Below are 26,288 nucleotides of genomic sequence, written 5' to 3'. Positions count from 1 at the left end.
TTTTATGCTTCGTTGTTCAGCTAGGGTTTACTTACTAGTTCCACAATTGTGTATTTGTCAAAATACCACTTTGCAAATGCATAAATCGTAGTTAAGAATTGAGCCTGCCAGATAATTTTTTAAAAAGGTGAGATTAGGCTAGAGTAGATGCAGGGATACCCTGGTTATAATTATAAGGATGTGTAAGTTAGAACCTTTAAGTATTTTATATAATTTTTTTTTACCCATGCCAGAAAAAACTAAAATTGTGCCAGCTATAGGCAACTTTTGTTTTGTAAAAGTCCCTTGGAGAGCAGCTTAGATTCCCATGAAATATTTGGGTTTGTGTACATTGAACATGATGTCTTCCCACTTGTTGGCTGCCATTTGCTGATGGAGTTTGGCTTAATGTCAAACACTGCTTGTCTTATTCTATTGGTGCCCGTGCTGAAAGTGCTGCCGTCTGGTGGCATTCTTCTGAATCTCAGAGAAGAATACGTTACAGATTTTAGGTGTAATTTTTTCTCCTTATATGAACAATATTTTCTGACTCAGCAATTTTTTTTAAAGCTTATGTTGTTAATTTACCTAACTGTTGCCAGACTCCTTAATCTCGAAAGGGGTGGCCACAAACAAGTCGCCTCCATGTCACCATTTTCCCCGCTATTTCACCATGAGGGACAGGCGACATGTTAATGCCATATAGCTCTCTCTCTCTCTATATATAGTAATCCCTCCACTATCCAATGTCATAGAGCCAAAGGCATGTCCGGAAAGTGGGCCTCTGGCTCCTGGACTGGTACTTAAGGACCCTAACCCAGCCTAACTTTGAAAGCCACCTAAATAACTCCCTACTGGACATGCATAGCACCTATTTAAGACCCTATTCACACCAATAGTGGACATAAAGCATGAAATAAATGAAAAGGAACCAAAGAATGAGGAATTAGAAGTGACTGTACCTCACCCAGGGTACTTACAGCACATCTGTGGCCGGCTTTGGCAGTGGTGAAAATGCTCTTGAAGCACGTACAGTAATCCAGTGTTGTGCTGCACTTACAATAATTCTTTGCACTGTGAGTTATAATTGTTTAACGCTGCATATTTTAAAATGCACCACGCCAGTTTCAAGCCCTAGTTTGCACTCCACAGTTAATCCTTTGCACTCTAAATTCTAATTTCTTAACACTGCACGACACTGTAAAATTTCCGTGTGGTCTAGTGGCGAGGTATTGCAGTTTATTCACAGTTTATTTACAAAAAACGAGTACATGCACCATCCATTGTGATAAGCACCTACTTGTGATCGCAGTTAAGCAGTAACTGATGGTGAGGGCGGAGCAGGGTTGCCAGATCAGAGCTCGGCTGCATTACCACACCTCAATTTTCATTACCAAATTTAACTTTTCGTTACCAAATTACTAATCATATATACAGTATGGTACAAGTGGAAATACATGTAATAACCTACCTTATAATTAACAGCATGTTGATTATTTTCACGCTATGTAGGCTAGCATATTAATCAGAGAGAGCAGACAATCCACCATCTCCATCCTGTGTATCCTCATGCATTTGAAAAATCCGTTTGGTAATGCATTATTTGGATTCATTACCAAACGAATATTTCATTACCAAATTGGCCCACATTTGGTAATGAAAAATAGCAGATGGCAACCCTGACAGGGGAGGGGGGGAGGAGGGAGGCAGGAAGGGGTGAAGGGGCCATGGTGTAAACAGTTGTTCGGCGCCGCGTGAGAATTTCAAACTACGGGTGGGAGAAAAATAGGATTTTGGGGGGATTTTTTCTTTTTTTGGCCATTTTTGGGTTCCGAAGTGGGGTGTCCGGAAAGTGGGCGTCTGGATAGTATAGAGATTACTATATATATATATATATATATATATATATATATATATATATATGTGTGTGTGTGTGTGTCTGATATTTAAAAAAAATAAAAACAATACCCATTTTCATTTTTTTTTTAAATCCTTTAACGATGAGCTACTTTCCAGTTTTACATCCGTGTGGGGTGGGTTATTTTGGAAAAAATAAACTTCTTAACTCAGGCAAAACATGCATAAATGGATCAGAATAGCTGAAATGACAAAAAATTTGATGTTACTCACTTCAAATTGAACGCATGCCGTTTGGTGGTGAAAGGTGAGTGAGAGGGATGATGGCATGTCAAGGTTGCTCTCAGTGGCATGCAGCTGAGAGCAGGTGGGCAGTCTTTGTCTTCTGCTCTTATTTGAACAAGCAGACCAAAATGTATTATTTTTACCTTATGTACACTATTCTGTTTCTTCATGGTGCACTTTGAACACAACATGCTATGTACAGTATAGGATACATAAAATTTTTATAGTACGTCAATACAGGTATAATTTTACGTATGTAAATGCCACGTTGAGTACACCGCTTCCCGTCCGATCAGCGAAGTTAAGCAACGTTGGGTCTGGTTAGTACTTGGATGGGTGACCGCCTGGGAACACCAGATGCTGTTGGCATCCCTACGTGTCAAGTGGGGTTGGTGGAGGATTAGTGCCCCTCCCTGTAAAACAATTAACTCTAAGCCCTTGACCACCCCGTTTGGGATACATGGCGTCTGGCAATGGATGGATGGATGGAAATATTATGTACCGTACATACAACTGTTCATATTACCACAACTGTTCACAATAATATGTTTCAGTGTGGAGTATTCTGTGAAGCAATTGATACAGAGACCCACACCATGCTCCAGGCATATATATATAATAGGCCCATGGAATACGAATGCATTCCTGAAGGTCAACCGCCTTTTCCTTGACAGACGTTCCTGAACGTCGACCGCTTTTTAGGGTTAGGCTAATACAGTAGAATGCAGTCTAATGTTTAATACTGTAATAGTTTATAATTAATGTAAGGCAATAATTGATTAATAATTGAAAGAAAAGAGTGTTTCAGGCAAATATTGAACTGGTTGCTAAACACTCCTGCTGCCATATGTCCATACAGTATGTTTTCCCAAGCCAGATGTGTTGCCCTCCACTCAACACCTCTTCGACAATGCATTTCCCATAGCCTTCGACATTTACTGTGTTTGTTTCCTAGAAATCTGGCCCATCCTTTCACATCATGTTTCACGTTGTATTTGGAAGATGAAACTGATTTACACTCTGCTGCAGCATAAACAAAATTTGTCATCATCACTGCTTCAGTGGTGATTCAGTTCGCCCCTGTCATCTGTTTATGCTGTGTCGTACGTCTGGTACAAAAAAGCATGGCCACAGAGATGCTGATTGTTGAAATTATTGAGACTGCTTGCACTGTTGGCAAAAACATGTTTGAAATACTGTCATGTTTATTTGAACCTAGAAATTTCTTTTAAACACGCAAGTCATGACTGTGTTATATTCCTCTGCATGAAGATCCCCTTATCAATCACTGGACTGCACTGTGCATGACATACAAGTATTTGGTTAGTCATATTATTCTGCCAGAGCAACCATATAATGGTATGGATTGTGTACATAATATTACTGTATTTATATTTTATTTATAACAGTTTAGTAATTACCAAGAGAATATTCAGTTTTTCCTGGTTACAGAGAGTATAATGGCAAAATATTGGTAACTGTCACCCCCTGATCTGCATTTTGCTCCTCTCAGCGAGATTCAGAATGCCACCAGATGGCAGCACCTTCAGTATGTCCCAGTTTGGCCTGATTATTTGAATTTTTTATCCATTTTCTTTAAAAATGGAGGTTGCTATATTCACCCATTGTAATGATGCTAAGTTAATGAGTACAGTATACAGTAATCCCTGTACTTTCCGGACACCCCACTTACCGGATATTGTGGGCCTGGACCTTCGGAACCCAAAAATACCCCCCCCCCCCCCAAAAAAAAAAAAAAAAAAAAATCCGAATTTTTTCCCAGCTGTAATTTGAAATTGCCGCTCGGCGCCGAAAGCTGTTACACCAAGGACCCTTTACCCCTTCCTTCCTTCCCCCTCCCCCCTCCCCTGTCAGGGTTGCCATTTGGTATTTTTCATTACCAAATGTGGGCCAATTTGGTAATGAAAAATTCATTTGGTAATGAATCAGAATAATGCAATACCAAACGGATTTTTCACACGTATGAGGTTACACAGGATGGAGATGGTGGATTGTTTGCTCTCTATGATTAATCTGTTAGCCAATATAGCGTGAAAATGATCAACATGCTGTTAATTTTAAGAAGAGTGATTACATGTATTTCCACTTGTACAGTATATAATTAGTGAAGAATAAATGCTAGCTTTACGAATTTGGTAATGAAAATTGAGGAGTTTGGTAATGTGGCACTTGCGATCTGGCAACTCTGTTACCCCATCATCAACAGTTATAGCCTAACTCCGATCAAGAGCAGATGCTCTTATTTGTGAATAAACTGCAATACCTCACCGCTAGACCACACAGGAATTTAAAGTGTTGTGCAGTGTTAAGAAATCAGAATTTAGAGTGCAAAGGATTAACTGTGGAGTGCAAATTGGCGGTTGAAAGTGGCGTGGTGCAGTTAAGAACAATGTGCAGTGTTAAACAATTATAACTCACAGTGCAAAGAATTAAGTGCAGCATAACACTGGATTACTGTACGTGCTTCAAGAGCATTTTCACCACTGCCAAAGCCAGAGAAGGCGGCCACAGACGTGCTGTAAGTACCCTGGGTGAGGTACAGCCACTTCTAATTCCTCATTCTTTGGTTCCTTTTGATTTATTTCATGCTTTATGTCCATTATTGGTGTGAATAGGGTCTTAAATAGGATTAAACAGGTGCTATGCATGTCTGATAGGGAGTTATTTAGGTGGCTTTCAAAGTTAGGCTGGGTTAAGGTCCTTAAGTACCAGTCCAGGAGCCAGGGGCCCACTTTCCGGATGGGACCACTTTCCGGTCATGCCTTTGGCTCTATTACATCGGATAGTGGAGGGATTACTGTATATAGCCATCAGGAACGGATAATAGTGGTGGTGGTGGGTGATGGCAACCATCATTAGCTCACTCGATATAGTGCTGCTTACTTTTTCCTTCACCTTTATCATTTTTTTTTCTTTTCTACAGTGCCTGCCGTCCAAGGTGGCTCAGTGGTAGAGCATCAAGCTCGTAATCAGGGGATTGCGAGTTCGAGCCTCGCCCGAGACTGCCGTGCCGGGAGTGGTAGGGGGCTCCTGTAACCTAGCTTGGCTAGGCTATATGATCCAATACAGGGTCTAGCTTGGGGGAATGCCATTTCTCTCATTTTCTTATTTCTATCTTTCCTGTCAGTTTTTATGGGTGTGACAAAACACTGAAACGGCAGTCATTTACCAAATTGGCACTTGTAATTGGAAAATATTATATGATAATTTTTATCACCATATAGACTCATACACAACTAATTATCAATAATCCAATCAAAAAATTTTTAAATTTAACTCTTAATAAAAAAATCAGGATTCAGAGTGAAAACTACTGTTGTTAACCTGTTAACTGCGGCATTAGGTTTCATGGTCGATTCTCCCGTGCACAAAAAAATGGGATTTTTTTTTTTCCTCAAAAATAATTTTTGCTCTTATAGGCTAAATGCAAGAGTGCATGTAAAAAGAATAGGAAAACCAAATATGAGTTCATATTTTACCTTAGTTTGGCCGTGGTACGCTATTTATGGACATTTGGGTGAAAAATGTTGCGCGCCTAAAAAAAAAAAAAAAAAAAAAAGCTTGATCATATGATGTACGTAGCAGTCACGTGCTATTCTTCATGTGATGTACATAGCAGCTTTCAGGTTAAGTTAGCAGAAGTATTTTGCCTGTAGCTCGACAGCCTGCCTTGACAGACTTCTGTTTTGTATAAACATTGACTTGCAATGGAAATACATCTACAGTAATCCCTCCATTATCCGACGTAATAAAGCCATAGGCATGTCCGGAAAGTGGTCCTGTCCAGATAGTGGGCACCAGCCTCCTGGACTTGTACTTATGGACCCTAACTCAGAAAAACACCTATACAACTCCCTCTGGACATGCATAGCACCTATTTAAGACCCAAATCACACCAATAAGGGACATAAAAGACTGAAATAAATGCAAAAGAAGCATAAAATGAGGTTTTTGAGGTAGGTTCATACAATATTAAACATTCTGGGTACTTACAAGTCCCTGGCTCCTGGACTAGTAGTTATGGACCCTAACCTAGCCTAACTTAGAAAAACACCTCCCTACTGCACATGCATAGCACCTAAGACACAATATATTCACACCAATAAGGGACATAAAAGAGTGAAATGAGATGTTTGAGGTAAGTATAGTATGGAAAATACAGTAGAGTACAGTATGAAACATTCTGCCTACTTACAGCAAGTCCATGGCCATCTCGATGAATAACCGCCTCCTTTCAGACCCTGACAGTAAGAAGGATTTCCTGAAGCACTTGCAGTACACTGTTCATTAAGTCTTGCACTGAACTTAGTCATTTGCTCTCAGAAGTCCATTCTCTTCACACTGCGCACTCTTGGCTTACTTATGCTCCATTGTAACTTAATAAGTGTTGCACTCTGCACTTTAAGTCTTTCCACTCATAAAACCAGTTTCAGAACAAATCACAAGTGTATTTACTCTAAATTTAGTTCAAAAATTTTCTTTTCACTCAAATTTCTACTTTCTTTACAATACTGTATGCACTGTTTTTCTTTCACTGCACAACATTAAACTCCCGTGTGGTCTAGTGGAGAAGTTCTTGCCGTTTAATCACTGTCAGTCTGAGAGTATCACTGGCAGGTGACCTGGGGGTGCGTCACTGGGTCATGGTGATGGCACACCCACTGCAGGTGACTCTGAAGATAGACGCAAACTCATGTCGAGCGGTGACTCCACCGTGGCTGATGTGCTGGGCTGTGGCTCGGAGCATGAGGGCCTGTCTTGGGGAGGCAATGGAGTGGAGCCAGGGCTGGGCACAGCGGGGGTCATGGGCCTGAAAAAGCTGTCAATCGTTGATTAACGCAAGGAACGACGATTCTGACGATTTATGATGCGCTGCCTGAAAGCATGCACTTCCTCCACAAGTCCCAAGGGCCCCATCTCCCTGTCGCAGTCCAGGTGTTCCAGGTAGTCCAGAACGAACTCTAGGTGTTCCCGGAGTGCCCTCAGCTTGGGGATGGCTGGAGTTGTGTCATGCTGAGATGAGTCCGCATCATCATTTCCGTCCTCGTCGGAATCTTCAAGCTGGGTACTGACACCTGCAACTGAAGATGCGATCTCGATATCAGACAGGGTCTGATACCCAGGCGCGCCCTCGTATTCATCTACCCACTCACGCACTTCGTCCACATCAACATCATCACCGTGCGCACGTAGACGTGCATGGAAGTCATCCACGTCAAAACCTAGGAAATCGTACTCTGCATCCGTTCCGAGAAGCAGACGAGACCAACCATTTTCTAGAGTCTTGACAGGGACTTCCTTCCATGCACTGGCCCAGTTGTAAATGGCAGACTTGATGTAGCGGTGAAGGTTTTCCAAAGTCCGCTGGCCTCGCGTGTCCCGTCCCTCCCTGCGCTCGTCCTCGTCCTCGAGAACAATCATCACCTCGTCCAGGAACTTCCGTTGGTATAGGCGCTTCGTTGCCACAATCACTCCTTGGTCCATTGGTTGGATGAGAGCAGTAGTATTAGGTGGCAGAAATATGCACCTAATGCAGCCATTCTCAGCCGCCAAGTCCTTGTCGCACAGGTGGGCAGTTGCATTGTCGAGGAGAAGGAGGGCCTTTACCTGGTCGCGTGGGATTCCAGTTTCTCCGTCTGGTAATGTATGACCTCTTTGACGAAATGGCGGTGGAACCAGTCTTTGAAGATCTGGGCTGTGAACCATGCCTTCAAAGAATGGTACCAGACGACAGGAAGGACATCCATCACCCCACGAGGACGCTGAGGCTGCTTTTCACAGCCAACAATAACGGGCTTAAGCCGGTGCATGCCGTTAGCATTGGCACAACACAAAGCAGATATCCGTTGCAAGGAGAGCTTGCGGCCAGGTACACGCTTCTGCGTCTCCTCGGCTAGAGTGTTCGTTGGCAAAGTGCGATAGAATAAACCAGTTTCGTCAGCGTTGTAGACTTGACCGAGAGTGAGGCCCTCCCTGTCGATCAAGCCCTTCACCTTGTGCCAAAACTCCTCTACTCCATCCTCGTTAGTATCCAAAGCTTCGCCATGAGACTTACGGTTGGTAAGGCCATGCCGTAACTTAAACGCGAAGAGCCAACCCTTGGATGCCTTGAAGTCTAGGGCGTCGCGAAGCCTTGCGAACTTTTCAGCAGCAGCCTTCAGCCCTGTACCACATACCATCACACCAGCAGCTTGTTGCTGTCGATACCAAATCAACGTGGAGCGGTCGACTTCAGCAAACTTGGGAGTAAACATCATTTTCCTTTCCACATTGCGTTTGCTTTTCAACGAGAAGTCACCCGTGTACTGCATGAGTTTGTCTCGGGATCTCTTAATATCAAATATCGGGCCAGGTTAAACTCACCGAGGATGCGTGAAGAAGACCATCCCACATGTACTTTCTCCAATATCTCCCGCTTCTTCTCCAGAGTCAACACCACTCTCTTCCTCTTCTCAGGTGGTGGGGCCATCATCACACACACGAAGGAGAGGCACGAGATCAGCAGGAGTGCCTGCAGCAGGTAGGGCACCACCGCAAAAGTGAGCACATGGGAAGCCATGACGACGAGCTTTCACTCGCGACAAAAGACAGGCGGAAAGTGGGGAGGATGCAGGGGCACTGTAGCGGATGTTGGAGGAATGACGCGCCACAACAAAGCTGTCCCGCGCCCCGCGCGCCAAATTCAAATTACGGGTGGGATTTTTTTTTTTTGGGGGGGGGAATATTGGATCCCAGGACAATTATGTCCGGAAAGTGGGTGTCCGGAAAGTAGAGGGATTACTGTATTCGTATTTTAGATCAATATTTATGCAGAATAGAAGTTGGTGAAGGCATGTTGGTGATCCAAAAGGGGAATACCTGCTAAATTTAGCATTTTTAGCTCTGAAACTTGATTTTTTTATTCATTCATTCATTTATTCATTCATCATCTATTCCTATGTTGCCCCATGAGGAGCATAGACGCCTGGGGCTAGGCAAGTTGGTCCTGAAATTTAAGACAAGAGGGACCAGCCTCACCCATCCCTGGGTGGCATTACATGAGCAATAAACCCCAACCATCCCTTGAATGTAAACCTGCACAGTGCCTTAATTACCCACTAAACCACCAGGCGCCATAATTTGGTTATGTGGTTACCACCCAACGTTGTAAATGGTTTCCTGTTGCACAGGAAACCATTTGGCTTGTCACTCAGTATAGAGTCACTTGTAGACAGAAGGAAGAGGAAAGACATGAAAAGAAAGACAGAAGAAGGAAGGAAAGAAGAGAGGAAATGGCAGTCACCTGAGAGCAGCACCTGTACTGAAAGTACATCAAGTGAGTGCCCCAACCTACCACTAATTTTTTTATTACCGGTAATAGTTTTAATATGCATAATTTTTGAACTGGATTTCAGATAGTTAGGAATGTATGAACCTGTATTGTGATAAAAATTATATTTTCCAATTAAAATTTCTGATTTGGTGCCAAGTCAGTAAATGACCGCCAGTTTGATAATTTGGCACACCAACTTTTTATTGCTCATCTTTCCTTTTCAGGTGGCTTTACACTGTGTGACAAGCTTAATGGTATTGTGTAAGTCAGGAAACCATTTACAGTGCTGGGCAGTAACCATATAACCAACCTATACATGTTCCCTGTGTGTCAATAAGTAGGTTGGCAGAAGGTTAGTGCCCCTCCCCATTAAACAAAAAACTCAAAGACAAATGGCCACCGCTTTAGATAGATGAAAATGGTTAATTTCTGAGGGATGTTAATAGAAGAAAACCTGCATAGTATAATATGGTAGGTGCTATAGTGTTGATCTACTAATATTTCCTTGCATGTTAACTCACCTGGTAAACTGCCCCTAAGCATGTAAACTAGGCTACAAGAGGCAAAGTTCGGGAGTACTGTAGCTATATATGGCAGCTCAGATCTGCAGGTATGCCAGTTCTGGTAAACATCTAGGATAAGCTAAGCTGTTGTATAATGACTGAGTTGTGTACCCTAAGCAAAATTTGTTTTTCATGATATATTAATAGTCATGATAAATGGGGTGAGGGTAGTCAAATGGTGGGTGACAGAGTGACTTGGAGGCGTTTTGTCTGCGGCCACCCTTTGCGGGATTAGGGCGTCGGGCTATAGGTAGATAGATAGATGATAAATGGAATGATTTGGTATATATGATGTTGGTAATGTAATCATGTGTTTGGTATACCCATACACATTTACCATGACCTGTACGATGGTAGGCTTTTATGATGAGAAAAGTTGACTTGGATTTTTCATTTTCCGCTTTTCCTTTTTTCCTAAAATTTGGGTTTGATCTTTACCTGTGTTTCTCCACATTCCCCTCTTTTTAGAAAAGTACAGTCAACAGGTCAACAACAGAAGTCATGTGCAGTTCACAGTCTAAGTTAAACTCTGAAGCGTCTGAGGTTCGAGCATTACTACTGCGGTACTATCCTCTGCTTCATTTCTCAAACCTCACATGCCTCTGGATCAGGCTACAGATTTGAGTTGCACAGGACTTTTGTTGCTGAATGTACATAACATAGCTCAAATGTTTTTTCATGTAGACCTACCATACTCTTCTTGTTTTTAGATGCTTAGTACCTTATTTAACCCTCCATTATCACTGACCATCAAAGTCCTCCTCACATTTTGGAGGTTAAGATTGTCAGTAGAAGAATGTTCATACCCGGTACCTCAAAAATGAAGAATTTCTGACAAGCGGCAGATGTAGGGTGGGGAATTGGAATGTGCGAGGAGTGAATGATTAAGAGAAAGAGAGAGAGAGATTGTGCAGGTGCTTGAGGATGCAAGTGTGGATATATGTGGATTGACTGAAACTAAATGGAAAGGTGAAAGGGTGAGAGAATGGGAATACGGTTTAGGAATATGTGCAAGAGTTAATGAGAAGGAGAGGGCAAGAGAGGGAGTATGTCTGATGATAAGCAAGAAGTGGAAGGAGAATATAAGAGGGTATTGAACAGTGGGTGTAAGGATTGTATGGGTAAGGATGAAAGTAGGTATACAAGCGTAGGCGATTGTGTGTGCGTATGCATTGACGGAGGACCGAGTGGCAAGAATGAAAGATAAGTTTTGGGTGAGTGTCGAAGCATGTATGGATAAGTTTGAGAGGAGTGAGAGTGTTTTTGATTGGAGACATGAATGGCAAAGTCGGGAACGTACGAGTGAATGGAGTGGTTGGTCAGTGGGGTGTGCCAACGGAAGTAGATGGGATTGGTAGTGCTTTGTTGGACATCTGTGCTGGTAAGGGGTTAGCAGTAGCTAACACCTACTTTCGGCATAAGATGATCCACAAGTATACATGGAGGGTTATGAGGAGGATGGATGATGAACTTGTTGAATGAAAGGCAATGATAGACTATGTGTATGTGGATGAGCGAATGAGAAGACAAGTGGTGGATGCAAGAGTGTGGAGAGGGTGGGGAAATGGAATCTCGGACCATCACTTAGTGATGGCCAAGGTAAGGCTGCAAAGAAAATGGTTGAAGAGATGAAGGGGAAAACAGGAGGAAACAGCTCCTGTGAGAAGAGTGGAGAAATTGCAAGACAGTGAGAAAATAGCAGAGTATAAGAGCATAGTAGAAGAAAGATTGGGAAGGTATGAGTTAGAGCAGATGGAAGGGGTGGAAGACGTATGTAAGATATTCACGGAAGAGATAGGCGCGGCGTGTGAAGTGGTTTGTGGAGTGAGGAGGAGATGCAAGGGTGTGCAAGGGACAGAATGGTAGAATGATGAGGTGAAACGAGCTGTGGACAAAAGAAGAAGGCATATAGTGAATGGCTAGCGAGTAGAGGTAGGGGAGAAGATGAGAGAGAGAAGAGAGAGGTATATGTGAGCAGGAGAAGGGAGGTGAAGAGATTGGTGAAGGAGAGTAAGAAGAAAGTGGATGAAGAGTTTGGGAGGAATCTGAGTATGAAATGGAGGGAGAGTAAGAAATTGTTTTGGAAGGAGGTAAAGAAAGTAAGGCAGTGTGAAAGGGGTAATAGTAGGGGAGTGAAAGATAGGAATAATAGATTGTTGGTGGAGAAGAGAGAGAAATTGAGGAGATGGAAGGAGCACTTTGAGGATTTGTTGAATGTAGAGAGTGAGAGCAGTGCGAGTATAAGTGGTTGGGGAATGGCTGGGAGAAGGAGAGATGAGAGGAGGGAGGAAGAGATCAGTAGGGCGGAAATAGTGGAAGCAGTGAAGAAGATGAAGATGGGAAAGGTCCCAGAAATTGATGGAGTGTGTGGTGATATGCTGAGGTATGGGGGTGAGATTGTTGTGGAGTGGATATGGAAGTTATGTAGATTGGCTTGGGAAGAGGGAAGGGTTCCAGAGGACTGGAAATCAGGTATAATTGTTCCTTTATACAAAGGAAAAGGGGAGAGAGAAGTATGTGGTAACCATAGGGGTATTTACCTTCTTAGTGTGACTGGAAAAATATATGGTAGAATACTCATTGACAAGGGTTAGGCATATAACAGAGGAGCTAGTTGGAGAAGAAGAAGGGGGATTTAGGAAGCGAAAAGGGTGTGTAGATCAGATATTTGTTGTAAGATGTGTAGTGGAGAAGTATTTAGAGAAGGGAAAGAAAGTGTATGCTGCCTTCAAGGACTTGGAGAAAGCTTATGACAGAATAGATAGACAAGGTATGTGGAAGGTATTGAGAATATATGGAGTGGAGGGGAAATTATTGAGTGCTGTGAAGAGTATGTACGAAGGAGCTAGGGCTACAGTGCGAGTGGATGGTGAGCTGAGTGAGTTCTTTGATCTAAATGTGGGACTGAAACAGGGCTGTGTGATGTCTCCATGGCTGTTTAATGTATACATGGATGGGGTTGTAAAGGAGTTGCAAGGTAGGGCAGTGGATGTGGGGCTGGCTCCAATGAATGAGGGTGAGATTTGGAAGATTCCAGTGTTGTTGGTTGCTGATGATACAGTATTGTTGAGTGAAGATGAATGGGAGTTGCAAGGTTTATTGAATGAATTTGGGACAATGTGTAGGAAGAGGCATCTGAAAGTTAATGTAAACAAGAATAAAGTTATGGTGTTTGAGAGAAATGAAGTCCCAGAATGCACAATGAGGTTGGATGGCGAGGATATGGAGAATGTGAGTGCATTCAAGTACTTGGGTAGTGTGATGAGTAAGGATGGAACTTTGGGGGATGAAGTGCATTAAAGGGTACAGCAGGGAAGGAAGGTTGTTGGTTCACTGAAAGCAGTGATGAGAAATAGGGAGGTGAGTATGGAAGTTAAGAAGTCACTGCATGATAGTATTGTGATCCCTACCCTGACGTATGGAAGCAAGGCATGGACCTTGCTAGAGGGGAACAAGTCAAGAGTGAGAGCAGTGGAAATGAGCTACTTGAGAAGAGCATGTGGAGTGACATGGAGGGACAGGTTGACGAATGAAGAAGTGAAAGAATGTTGTGGGGTTGATGTGGATGTGGTTGAGAAGATCAGGAGAAATACACTGAGGTGGTTTGGACATGTGGAGAGAATGGAGAATGAAAAACTGACTACGAGGGTGTATGTAGGTGAGGTGGAGGGAGGGAGAGTGAGAGGAAGACCGAGGATGAGATGGAGGGATGGAGTTGAGAAGTATATAAGGGAGGGGGGAGTGAGTTGTGGGGAGGGTAGTCAAATGGTGGGTGACAGAGCGACTTGGAGGCGTTTTGTCTGCGGCCACCCTTTGCGAGATTAGGGCATCGGTCTTTAGATAGATAGATGTAAAAATTATTTTTATAACATGCATTACCATTTGATACATTCAAGCTCTATGTCCAGATTCAGTGATATTTGATTCTGTGAAATTACAGTACCACCAAATCTGGTTGAGTTATAAAAGCACAGTACAGTAATGTACTTTTTACCTGTTTCTCATCTTACCTGTGGTGGCTAATGTTCCTGAGCTGAGAGAGACTTATATACTGTATTATGTTTCTCTGACCTTAGATCATTTTCATTGATACAATGCATCAGCAGGAAGTGATGGACATGCCTTAGTGTGAAGTAGATGCAGAGTAACATGAAGCAAACTTTTGTCCCTGACTCTACACAAAACCCAAGAGAATAGCAGAGCTCATTGAAGATTGCGACTGGATGACTGATGCATTGTTGCTTGATTCACAGGTCATCATGGCTGGCTTTGGTTTAGAGGAGATTGGTATTCCAGGCGGAGTGTACCTGAAGGAGTCCCTTACACATTGCACTGACCCACTCAAGGCCATTGAGGAATTCCAGGTTGGTACAGTCACAAGGCAATATTAATAAATTTTCTTGAGCGTAAGTAGTTTTGTTTTTTGTTTTGTTTTTGAAGGCTCCAACATGCTTGCATGCATTGGCCTTGGTCACCTGATGGCTGCTCTCCATGCTGCTCAGTCTCTGGCAGCTTCCCTGTTCAGTCCAATATCCCTGAGGTTACACTCAGTGACCTCGTCCCAGATCTTGTCTGCCTCTCGCAACCTTACCCCTGACATTAACACATCTCACTTTCTGCACACAGTTATCATCCTTCATCCTCTCCACATGCCCAAACCACCCTACCTCTTATCACAACACCAATACTCTTATGTCCCATCCTACCTCTCAACTCTTCCATCGTAAATCTCGCCCCCCCCCCCCCCCCCCCGTCCTCACATTCAGGGATGCACTGCATGTCCACCTAATCATTGCCCTGTCCTGTATGTTTGAGCCTGAAAATATCCTCTTCCTTTACTGCCCAGGTTTCACTACCATACAGCATTACATTCCTAACACATGCATACAAAGATCCTTTAACACTTGGGGAGAGCCTTCTCAGTGTCAGGAGAGACAACAGCTCCCTGAACTTCTTCCAACCACCCCTCACTCTAGCCACAGAGCTAGCTCCTGCCGCACCTCCAGCACATAACATATCTCCCAAATAACAAAACTCTTCCACACACTCAAGAGACTCACCGTCAAGTTCAATCCTTTCACGCCTGGCAATCTCTGCTTGCTGTCTCCGACACACTGCACACATGAAATCAGCGTTATCTCGCAGTCTGCCTCTAATACTTCAACATCTCTTATGCACCCACTTATCACAAGCATCGCACATGGCCACTGTCCCTCTTCTTTGACAGTACTGCCACCAGCCCTAACTACCATCATTTTCGTTTCATACTGCATTTACTCTTAAGCCCTTGTGCCCCATACCTTCTCTCTACTTCCTAAATCTTACCTCTGCCTCCCTTTCATTCTCTGCAATCAACACCAAATCATCAGCATACAACATCTCCCACGGGAGTCTGTTTCTGATGCCATGTGAAAGGGCTTCAAGTACCATCGTAAACAACAAGGTGTTGGCCCAGCACTCCCTACATAACCCTTGCTATGCTTCGCACTCAGCCTCACTGAGCACGGTGAACGGTTGCCACTAATTTGTAGTTGGTAGCGTTTAACAGTAGCAACGGAGAGTGAGGAGACAAGCCCAGAGGGGGCCTACAACCTCGTAGGTTAGGACAAGATATTAAGTACCCCTTTCTCCTTCAGACTTCCTTCCGGACTACCAGAAATAACTGTTCCACACACCATCCATCCATCCATCATCCATGGATGGATGATGTGTGGAGCGTAGGAGCCCGGTGCTAGGCAGTTGGTCTCAACATTTAAGATGAGAGTGACCAGCCTCACTCATCCCTGAGTGGCATTACATGAGCAATCAACCCCAACCATCCCTTGGATATAAACCTTCACCTGCTCAATCCAACTGGAGCGCAATAAGTACCCACTAAACTACCAGGTGCCTGTTCCACACACAGAGGTTGTATAACGCAGAAACTTTTTTTGTTTTAATCTTATCAGTTGTATACAGATTATTTACACTACTTCACAAACAGATTATACATGTCAGTTATGTCCATCCATCCATCCATCATCCAATCCTACATTGCCCCATGAGGAGCGTAGGAACCCGGGGCTAGGCAGTTGGTCCCGACATTTAAGATGAGAGTGACCAGCCTCACTCATCCCTGAGTGGCATTACATGAGCAATCAACCCCAACCATCCCTTGGATATAAACCTTCACCGGCTCAATCCGACTGGAGCGCAATAATTACCCACTAAACTACCAGGTGCCTGTTCCACACACATAGGTTGTAAAACACAGAAACTTTTTTTGTTTTAATCTTAGCAGTTGTATACAGATTATTTACACTACTTCACAAACAGATTATACATGTCAGTTATGTTAATATGAGTATTGCAAATTACATGATATAAGGGAAATCTCAACCACATATTTACAACTTGACAGCTTCTCAGTTACTTAACTTGATAGTTATGTACAACTTAAATGCAACTTAGTCATTTGACTAAGTAACTCATCTGTGAGTAATTAATGTTCACTTAAATATTATGAAGTCTTACACTAGTTAATTTTACAACTTGATTAGTACTTCCACGACCAGGGACATAAGCGTCAAAGTAATATTGTTGGTTTTCTGACTAGTGACTGCCGGTACTTTACGTCACTCTAATGGCACTTATTCACCTTACGTTACACTCTTGCAAAACTGTTCTTCAAACATTTTTGCTTACCAGAACTGCGATGCCCATGGTTGTGACTGTATTCCTCCCTGTCTGTCTAGGCTGGACACAAGACAATTTCTGTCTGACTGCATCTGTCTTATGAGCATACTTACATACACCTTCGTACAGAATACTGAGTCATTGATGCATCCCTAGACTACCTCAGTTCCTGTCCTCTGATACTTTACCCTCACTCACTGGCACATGACCAGTGCATTAATCTTTGCATCCTGCAGATGACATTTGTTTAAACCAACTCCTCCAGTACATTGACCTTTGCACCCTGGCCCTGTAACATTGTATCCTGGCTCCTCAAGGGCTGTTTACAAACTCTATGCCCTGGGTGTTTTTTGCCCCTTACCTAACCATCCTCCTTTCCCCACCATTCCCTCATTCGCTTCACCTGTTCTTGTATTTCAACTTCTTCCTCTACAGTTCTCTTCAACCCTCACTTTCTTCTAGCTCCCTCTGCCTGGACCCACCCCTGCTGTGCACATGCCATAACCTCAGCATGATGCTTACGCCTTCTCCAAATTGACAAAAACAAAGTACAGTTCCCTTTTCTTTCCTATATATTTTTCCTGAAGCTGTCAAACAATGAATATGGCAACAGTGATACCTTTGCCTTGCAAAAACCCAAACTGCATCTCATCAGTATTCACTCTTTCTCTAATCGTACCGTCTAGAACTCTCTCCATTACCTTCATCATCTGATCTAAAAGCTTTATTCCTTTACAATTTCCTCTTTCCAGGGCATCACTCTTCCCCTTGTACACATTTACAGTTACACTCTTCAGCCAGTCATCTGGGACGGCACACTCATATTTAATCGTGTTTGCCAAGTCAGTGACTAACCCCACTCCTATATCTCCTGAAGCTTTTTTCAGCAGTCAACCCAGACACACCTGCTGTCTTCCCCACCTTCATCCTGCCTATTCCCCTGCTGACAATAGTGGCATCAGTCAAAGGCCAAGGGCCAAGCACTGGATCTGATGGCTCCAAACCTTCCCTGTCCCAGTCAAAGTCCTTATTCAACAACCAGCTATAATCCTCTCTCCATGCGTCTTTAATATCCCCACTGTTCACCACTACAGTTCCCTCATCATACCTCACACACTGCTTACCTATAATGTCCGTGTTCTCCCTCTTCATCTGATTTGCAACCTTAAATATCATATTCTTCCTTTCTATATGATTTAGGTTATCAAGGAAATGTCTCTGTGACTCAGACTTTGCTCTGTAAACCTTTTTTCTAGCCCTACGCTTGGCAGCCAAGTATTCTTCTTTGTTACCACCCTTCTTCCATTCCCAAAAAAGCCGTCTTTTCTCCTTAACTGCATCTTCTTCACCTTCATCCCACCACTATGTTACTTTATGTCCTGGGGGGCCCCTTGTCCATCCACACACTGAATCAGTAACTCTCATGAGGTTGTTCTTGAGGGCTCTGCACTGTTCACTAACACCTCTGTCATTGCCTCCCTGTTCAGCCACCATTCTTCTCATCTTGCCATAGAAGGTATCCCATACTGATTGGTTTTTCAGCTTCCATATTTTCCTCCTAGGTGCATAAGTTCTCTTTTTCATCATCCACCTCTTAATCACAAGGTCACATATCAATAACCTGTGTTGCTGCACACACTCCTCGCTCCCTATAACTTTAACATCCAACATCCCTCACTAACCTTGCTATCAGCCCTCCTGACCAGGAAATAATCTTATCTGGCTGCTGTTTCCCCCAGACTTGTGTATAATCAACCTACTCTCCCTTTTCCTAAGACATATGTTGCGCACAGTCATGTTCATTGCCTACCCAAACCAGGGTTGAAAAATCCCGGGTTTAAAAAGGGAAAAAAAAAAAAATTGGGGGGGGGGGGCTTTATTGAGTTTATTGGGCTTTTTGGGTTTTATTATTATTCCTCATATTTACATGTAAATTAGTTAGAATAAGCAATTACAAGGTAATTTAGAACTAAATAAAAGGTTTGAAGTGTTACCTGGAGAGCAGATACTTGTTTTAGACATGTTGATACAGGTTGGTCCAGTTGGACCTATCCTGTGATAACTTGCATTGTTCATATTAACCCTTTGAATTCAAATGACTATTTCGATCGTCATTTCAAATCCAACCTCAGAGATTTTAAGAAACTTTTGTAAAATATTCACCATAAATAGTATTTACGCATCGTAACAAAAAGGCTCGAGCATGATGTCACAGAATTGTTGCTCTATGTGTGGCGGTACTGCACAGCTGGTCTAACTCATGGCTTTGTGTCTTTATAACTTTATTCTTGGTGAATATTTTTCCACAACAAGGTATAAAATTTTTGGTTTTTGCCTAACTTCAACTCGTCACTTTGACTTTTTATTTTCTTTGTTTTCCTTTTATGAACATACTGCGATAAATTACAGCTATTCAGCTTCAAAATAACACCACAACCAGCATCCTGTCATGAAAAGTGTATTTACACTGACCGATCAAAGAAGAACATCGCGAAGCTAATATGCAGCCGAGACTAAAATAAGATTGTGCATCTCTTTCCTTTCACTTTACTGCATAATGAAATGCAAAAATTACCATAATGTATATATCATTGTAAAGGTAATTTATTGTATTTTTGCATGGTTTGAACCAAATTTCCATATCTTTACTTGTTATTTTTTGCCAAATATTTTTCTGTGGCAAGGTATAAAATTTTTGCTTTTCGCCTAACTTCAACTCATCATGTTCTCCTTTTTTGAACATACTACAATAAAGTACAACTATTCAGCTTTAAAATGACACCAAAACCAACATTCTCTCATGAAAAATATATTTACACGGAGCGATCAAAGTAAAATAACGGGCCGCGAAGATGTGGGTGAGTGAGTGGCTGACTCTGGCACAGACATAATCTGCCCAGCCCAGAAACCTGATAGGGTTAATACAGGAAATGAACAGGTGAGGCTTGACTACTGCTGGCTCAGTACTCAGTGTCTTAGTCTCAGTTTTTCCTTGGTAGTGAGATAACCATAGCAACAAAATGCCTGCCGGTTGCTGGAGAAAAATGGCAACTGAGTGGTATGAAGTTGATGTTTTAGAAAATAATAAACAGAAAGCAGCCTGCAAATACTGCAACCAAATAATAAATGCTAAAATAGAAAGAGTGAGAAGCCACATCCAAAAGTGTCCCAAGAGGAAAGCTCATTATAGTGAAAAGGCAGGTAAGCAAAGTACAGTATTTAGAAATAATAAATAAGTACAATACTGTATCTAGAGCAACATTTGTATGATTTTAGGAAAATTTCTGTATTGTCTGCATGTATGACTGTGACTGCAGAGAGAGGGGGTGTATGTATGTTCCAAGGGTCCTATGTTCCCCAGTTTTACATCCTAACTACCCTAATCTGTCCTAACATAACCTTAACTTACCTAACCCAACCTAACCTAACCTAACCTTAGGAACATATGACTACATTTTATGCAAAAATTAACAGTGTAAGAAACAAAATATGAAAAAAAAAAGTTTTTTTTTTAGTTTTTTTGTGTGGGTTTTTAATGCCAGCCTTGCCCCAAAGTCAAGTATCGTCTCTCCTTCCTGATTTCTTGTACCATATGCACATCCCCCAGTGTACTCATATCCTTGAGCTGCTTGTCACCTACATTTTTTTTTTTTTTTTTTTTTTTTGTTATATAAATAACAGAACGGAGGAAGAAAAAACAAATGAGTAAAAAAAAATAATCCATACACCAGATTACTGGTGTCCTCTGTTCATAAAATATCTGTAACAGTTAGACTTGAACAGTTGTGGGTTGAAATTTGAAGGGAAACAACTCTGGGGAAGCGAGTTCCAGAGAGATGCAGTTCGGGGAATGAAAGAATGACCATTAAGTCCCCTCCCAGAACTACTATCTTATCATCCTCCATACCACTTGCTACACGTATTAGGTCATCCCGGAATCTCTCCTTCTCCACCTCATCCAAGCCGGCCTCTGGAACATACGTCAATATAAATGCAAACATTATCAGACTGAACAAAATTTTCACTACTATTATCCTATCACCGACTCTCACCACATTAAAGACGTGTTCCACCCATTTCTCCCAAACCAACACACCCACACCACCATATCCACTGTCCTTCCCTGCCAAAAGAACTTGTAATAACAATTCCTCGTAGCAGTCATTCTGGCTGATCCTCCCCTATACCAGGCTTCCTGCACACATCCCTGGACGCCACTCAGATCCTCCTGGGTGATTTAGCGTCCTTAGGCTTGCTTTGAATTTTGCTCACTAGCTTCATCATAATCAGTAAATATAAAAGATGAGAGACATGCCACAGGCCCCACCCCCTGTACAGTCCCAGGTCCAGGCAATGGATCTGGGACCCATAGCCCACCAGCATTAACCAGTGGCTGTGGTAGTGGCCTCGGGGCACCCTGTCAGGACAGCTACAGGGACACCCTCCAAGTGCGCCTTGGCACTGTAACTGCCCTGCCATTATACACCCATTGACAGGGCAGCCTCCTGGGACCCTACTCCCCGGTTCGGGCCCCTCTCTGTTGGGTGGCAGCGGCAGTCTCGGAACCGCAATTCCTTGTACTTTCTAGCACAGGTTCCAGCCCCATTTCATCCCAGCCCCACGATCTATGCTGGCAGAGCCCTCATCACACATCCCCTCAAGAAACCTGCCACTAGGTAGCAGTGGCAAAGTTTTCTGGCTGCATGTCCTTGCTGGCGTCAACCCTTGTGACGTTGTGGGGTATGTTGCGTGATATATATTTACCTAATTTACCTAATTGTGACATACAGGAAATGAGCTACGCTCGTGGGGTTCCGTCTCAGTTTCTCAGTAAGTCAAATTTAGCTTTAAACTCGTTTAAGTTTTAGACTGGACGATCTCTTTATCCAGGCAATACCACAGGTCTATACATCTATAAGGAAAACTATATTTCTTGATATCCTTCAAGCAGCTTGACTTCTTCAGTTTCATTCCATGTCCTCTTGTTACTCTCTTATCCCATAAAAACAGATCTTCTTTGTCAGTTTTATCTACTCCCACCATGGTCCTGAACATTGCAATCATGTTGCCTATCTTTCTCCTTTCTTCTAAGGAAGGCAAATCCAGCTTTTCCAGCCCCTATCTGTACGACAGATCTGCAACATTCACGGCCTTTCCTCTAACTTTCGCTCTGTTGAGCACCACCTCTCCTCCTCTAAACCTCATCTTCTCTTCCTAACTGAGACTCAGCTGTCTGATGCAACTGACAGCAAACCCTTTTCTGTATTCTCCTACTTTCTCTATACTCATTTCAAAGCCAAAGATGGCATTTGTATATATATACGCAACGACTTATCTTGTCTCGTGTTCCTGAACTCGATTCTTCTGAATTCTCTACGCTCTGGCTTCAGCTTTCCTGTCATTCTCTGACTAAATATATCTGTGCTGTTTACTTCTCCCCTAGTTCTACTGACTATCAAAATTTCTTCAACTATCTTACTTCTACGATGGAACACGTTCTATCCATTTCTCCTTTCTCAGAAATCATTTTAGGAGATTTCAATGTTCACCACCACCTTTGGCTCTCCTCTCCTTTCACTGATCCACCTGGTGAACAAGCCTACATCTTTTCTATCCTTAATGACCTAGAGCAGCTTGTACAGCACCCTTTCCGTATCCCAGACTACCTTGGAGAGAGCTCCAACATACTTGACATCTTCCTTACAACTAGTCCTTCTGCTTACACTGTTAATCATTTCTCTCCGTTGGGCTCCTCCGATCACAGTCTTATCACCCTAACCTGTCCTATCACTCCGGTATGTCCTGTGAACCCTCCAGGGAAACGTCGTCAGTGGCACTTTGGAGCTACGGATTGGGGGGTCCTCAGGCAGTACTTCTTTGATTTTCCTTGGAATGATTATTGTTTCCATGGCTGGGAGCCATCTGAGTGTGCCTTGCTCATTACAGAGGTTATTCTCTCGGGCATGGAAGCATACATTCCTTTCGCGTATCCTTTGTCTAATGCAAGAAAGCCTTGGTTTAATCATACTTGTTCTAATGCTGTCCGCAATAAGGAGAGGGCCTACAAAAGGTACCGGAGCCAACCTACCTCTGAATCACATCATCTATGTGTTTCTGCCCAGAATCATGCTAAGTCTGTTCTTCGCTCTGCTAAAAATAATTACATCCACACTAAATGCTCTAAACTTTCCAACTCGAATTCTTCCCGCTCCCTCTGGCACCTTGCCAAAAACTTTCTAACAACTTTACCTCATCATCCTTCCCTCCTCTTTTCTACTCTGATGGTTCTGTAGCTATTTCTTCTACTTCGCACAGACTTTCTCCTCCAATTCCACCTTAGACGATTCCGATGCTGTTCCTCCATCACTTCCCCTCTCTGACTTCCTCATGGCTGACATTAAAATTTCTTCAGCTGACGTATTTTCTGCCATCATTAGCTTCAGTACTAACAAGGCATATGGGCCTGATGGAGTTCCTCCTGTTGTTCTCATGAACTGTGCTTCTAGTCTTACACCCTGCCTAGGCAAACTCTTTCACCTTTCTCTGTCAACTTGTACCTTTCCTTCTTGCTGGCAGTTTCTCTCATTCAGGCAGTCCCAAAGAAGGGTGACCAATCCCAACCTAACCATCGTCCAATTGCTTAAACGTCTTGTATTTCAAAAGTTTTCGAGTCAATTCTCAATAGAAAAATTTTAAGGCATCTTTCCTATCGCAACCTTCTTTCTGATCGTCAGTATGGGTTCCATCAGGGACGCTCCACTGGCGATCTTCTCACTTACCTTTAAGACTCCTGGTCATCCTCCTTTCGGGACTTTAGCGAAAGCTTTGCCATTGCACTTGACATCTCAAAGGCTTTCAGTCGAGTCTGGCATAAATCTTTAATTTCCAAACTGCCCTCTTAGAGTTTCTATCCTTCTATCTGAACCTTCATTGCTAGCTTCCTTTCTGGTCATTCTATAGCCGCTGTTGTAGATGGCCATCGTTCTTCTCCTAGATCTATCAACAGTGGTGTTTCTCAGGACTCTGTCCTATCACCAACTCTCTTCCTTTTATTCATCAGTGACCTTCTAAGCTGTACATCCAACCCTGTCCATTCATACGCTGATGATTCCACCTTTCACCTTTCCATTCGGTTCCCGCAACGCCCATCTCAGCAGTTACTTCAACAAACAAGGGATGATGCTATGGCACACCTAATGTCTGACTTGGCTCGTATCACTGATTGGGGTAAAAATAATCTGGTTGTTTTTAATGCATCTAAGACTCAGTTCTTACACCTATCAACCCGACAAAATCTTCTACAGGTATACCCACTAATGTTTAATAATATTCAGCTTAATCCTGCATCATCCTTGAACATACTTGGGGTTTCATTTACTCAGGACTTATCTTGGAAAGATCATATTACATCTCGTGTAAAATCTGCTTCCAAGAGATTGGGTGTGCCAAGCCGACTCCATTCTTTCTTTACCTCTGCACAATTGTTGACTCTGTACAGGGGTTTTATCCGCCCCTGTGTGGATTACAACTCTCATGTGTGGGGAGGCTCCCCACATACAGCTTTTCTCAATAGGGTGGAGTCAAAAGCTTTTCGTCTCATTAACTCTCCTCCTCTTACTGACTCCCTTCAACCTTTGTCTCTTTGCAGCACTGTTGCATCTTTATCTCTTTTCTATCGCTACTTCAATGGTCACTGCGCCTCTGAACTGTCTGCATGCATTCCTCCACCTGTATGATGGGTGTGTAGCACTCGTCTAGCAACAAACTCTCATCCCTTTTCTGTCCAACTCTGTAATGCAAGAGTTAACCGTTACTCCCAATCCTTCATTTATGCAACAGGTCAACTCTGGAACTGTCTCCCTCTGTCTGTCTTTCCTGCTGCCTATGATCTTCAGTCTTTCAAACGCAGTGTGTCCAAGCATCTCGAAATGATTGGATCTTGAATTTGGCTGTCTCTCGTATTTTGTTTTTTTCTTGCAGGGAACTGCTATTGCGGGCTCATGGCCTTTGGTTCCTTCTTCCTCGCATAAAAAAAAAAAAAGTCTGGGGACCATTTTGATTGCTGTGCGTTGTTCAGTAGACCCTTCTTATCCGCGGAAGTTGCATCCGCGGATTTAAGTTTCGCGTAAAAAACTTATTTTAATATTGTACTATAAACTGTAACTTAATTTGAAATTGGCGCGCAACTCGCACTTCATTTGTAGCTACAGTTAACACAGCCGCACCCACGGGCATTCACGCCACTCCGCCAGTTTTATTGTAAACACCAATCAGTTTGTAACTTACGTCGTCGTCACCCTTCACGTGTTTACAACTCTACTGTACTTCATTGTGTAAGTGAAAAATGGCTCCCAGGAAACAAGTAAAGGATATAAGCAATCTAAGCCAAAGAGAGAGCGTAAGGTGTTATCTGGCGTCCTGTCAGAAGGGTCAGACTTGACTCACAGCTTACCTACAGTGCCGCCACACGTCTCATCACCTCACCACATTGGTGCTGTAGGAACTGCAATACAATCATCGTCTTCATCATACAGCAATCATCGTCATCTATACAGCAGTCATCATCGTCATACAGCGATCGTCATCTATACAGCAGTCATCATCGTCATACAGCGATCGTCATCATTGTGTTAATATGTATTTGTAATAATGTTTAAAGTATGTTTTTATTTTTTCAGGAATGTGCTTAGCTTATGGGGAAATAATATGCCATTTTGTGATGATGACTTGAGTATTGCTGCCTACTTCTTCCTTAGCCTTTATCATTATTTTTCTGTGCCTGCCCTCCTCTCTTCCCATTTCTCCCATCTTTCCTGTCACTTCTTATTGCTTTTCTTTCTCTTACAGGTGGCTTTACATTCAGTGACAAGCCAAATGGCTTCCTGTAAACCAAGAAACCATTTACAACACTGGGTGGTAACTATGTAACCAAACCATATGTGCTTCCTAAGTGTCAACAAGTGGGTTGGTGGAGGGATAGTGCCCCTCCCCATAAAACAAATAACTCAAAATCAAATGGCCACCCCTTTCGGAATTATGGCGTCTGGCAGTAGATAGATAGATAGACCTGAGTATCCGCGAAATCTGCCTTCCGCGGGGGTCTCTAGAACCTAACCGCCGCTGATAACTAGGGTCTACTGTATTCTCTTCATCTTGTTTATATAATTCTTTTTGTCTGGGGACCACACTACTGCTGCATATTCTAACCTGGAGCAAATCATGGCCACTATGAATTTTTTCATCATCTCCTTATCCATGTAATGAAAAGCTACTCTTATATTAGTCAGGAGTTTACACGTCTCTCTAACTGTTTTGTTAATGTGTTTTTCAGGTGACAAATTGTCCTGGATCAGCACTCCCAAATCTTTCTCTTCTCTCGCTTTTGTGATTGGTTCATTACCCATCAAATAATTCAATTATGGCCTCTTGGTACTTTTACCCATTTCCAATATTTTACATTTCTTTGCATTGAATTTCATTTCCTACATCTTTTTTTTTTTTTTTTATGCGAGGAACAAGGAACCAAAGGCCATGAGCCCGCAGTAACAGTTCCCTCCAAGAGAAAAACAAAATACAATATAGAGCCAAATTCAAGA

General features: G+C 42.7%; 1 protein-coding gene and 1 pseudogene across 1 annotated transcript in view; both read left to right on the top strand.

Moving 5' to 3' along the window:
- Window positions 1-26,288, top strand: part of NELF-B (negative elongation factor B) — a 162,362-nt gene that overhangs the window by 198 nt on the left and 135,876 nt on the right. Inside the window, exon 2 of the mRNA XM_080270148.1 lies at window positions 14,271-14,381. Coding sequence (XP_080126274.1) covers window positions 14,277-14,381 — 105 coding nt within the window. The 5' untranslated portion in view covers window positions 14,271-14,276. The remainder of the gene's footprint in view (window positions 1-14,270; window positions 14,382-26,288) is intronic.
- Window positions 2,372-2,490, top strand: LOC145396931 (5S ribosomal RNA; annotated as a pseudogene).

The sequence above is a fragment of the Coenobita brevimanus genome, chromosome 39, assembly GCF_032717465.1.
Source record: "Coenobita brevimanus isolate Jiangsu-jjx chromosome 39, ASM3271746v2, whole genome shotgun sequence".
In the NCBI taxonomy this organism is placed as follows: Eukaryota; Metazoa; Arthropoda; class Malacostraca; order Decapoda; family Coenobitidae; genus Coenobita; species Coenobita brevimanus.
The sequence above is the reverse complement of the archived record's forward strand: the minus strand, read 5'-3'. Positions and strand labels throughout refer to the sequence as shown.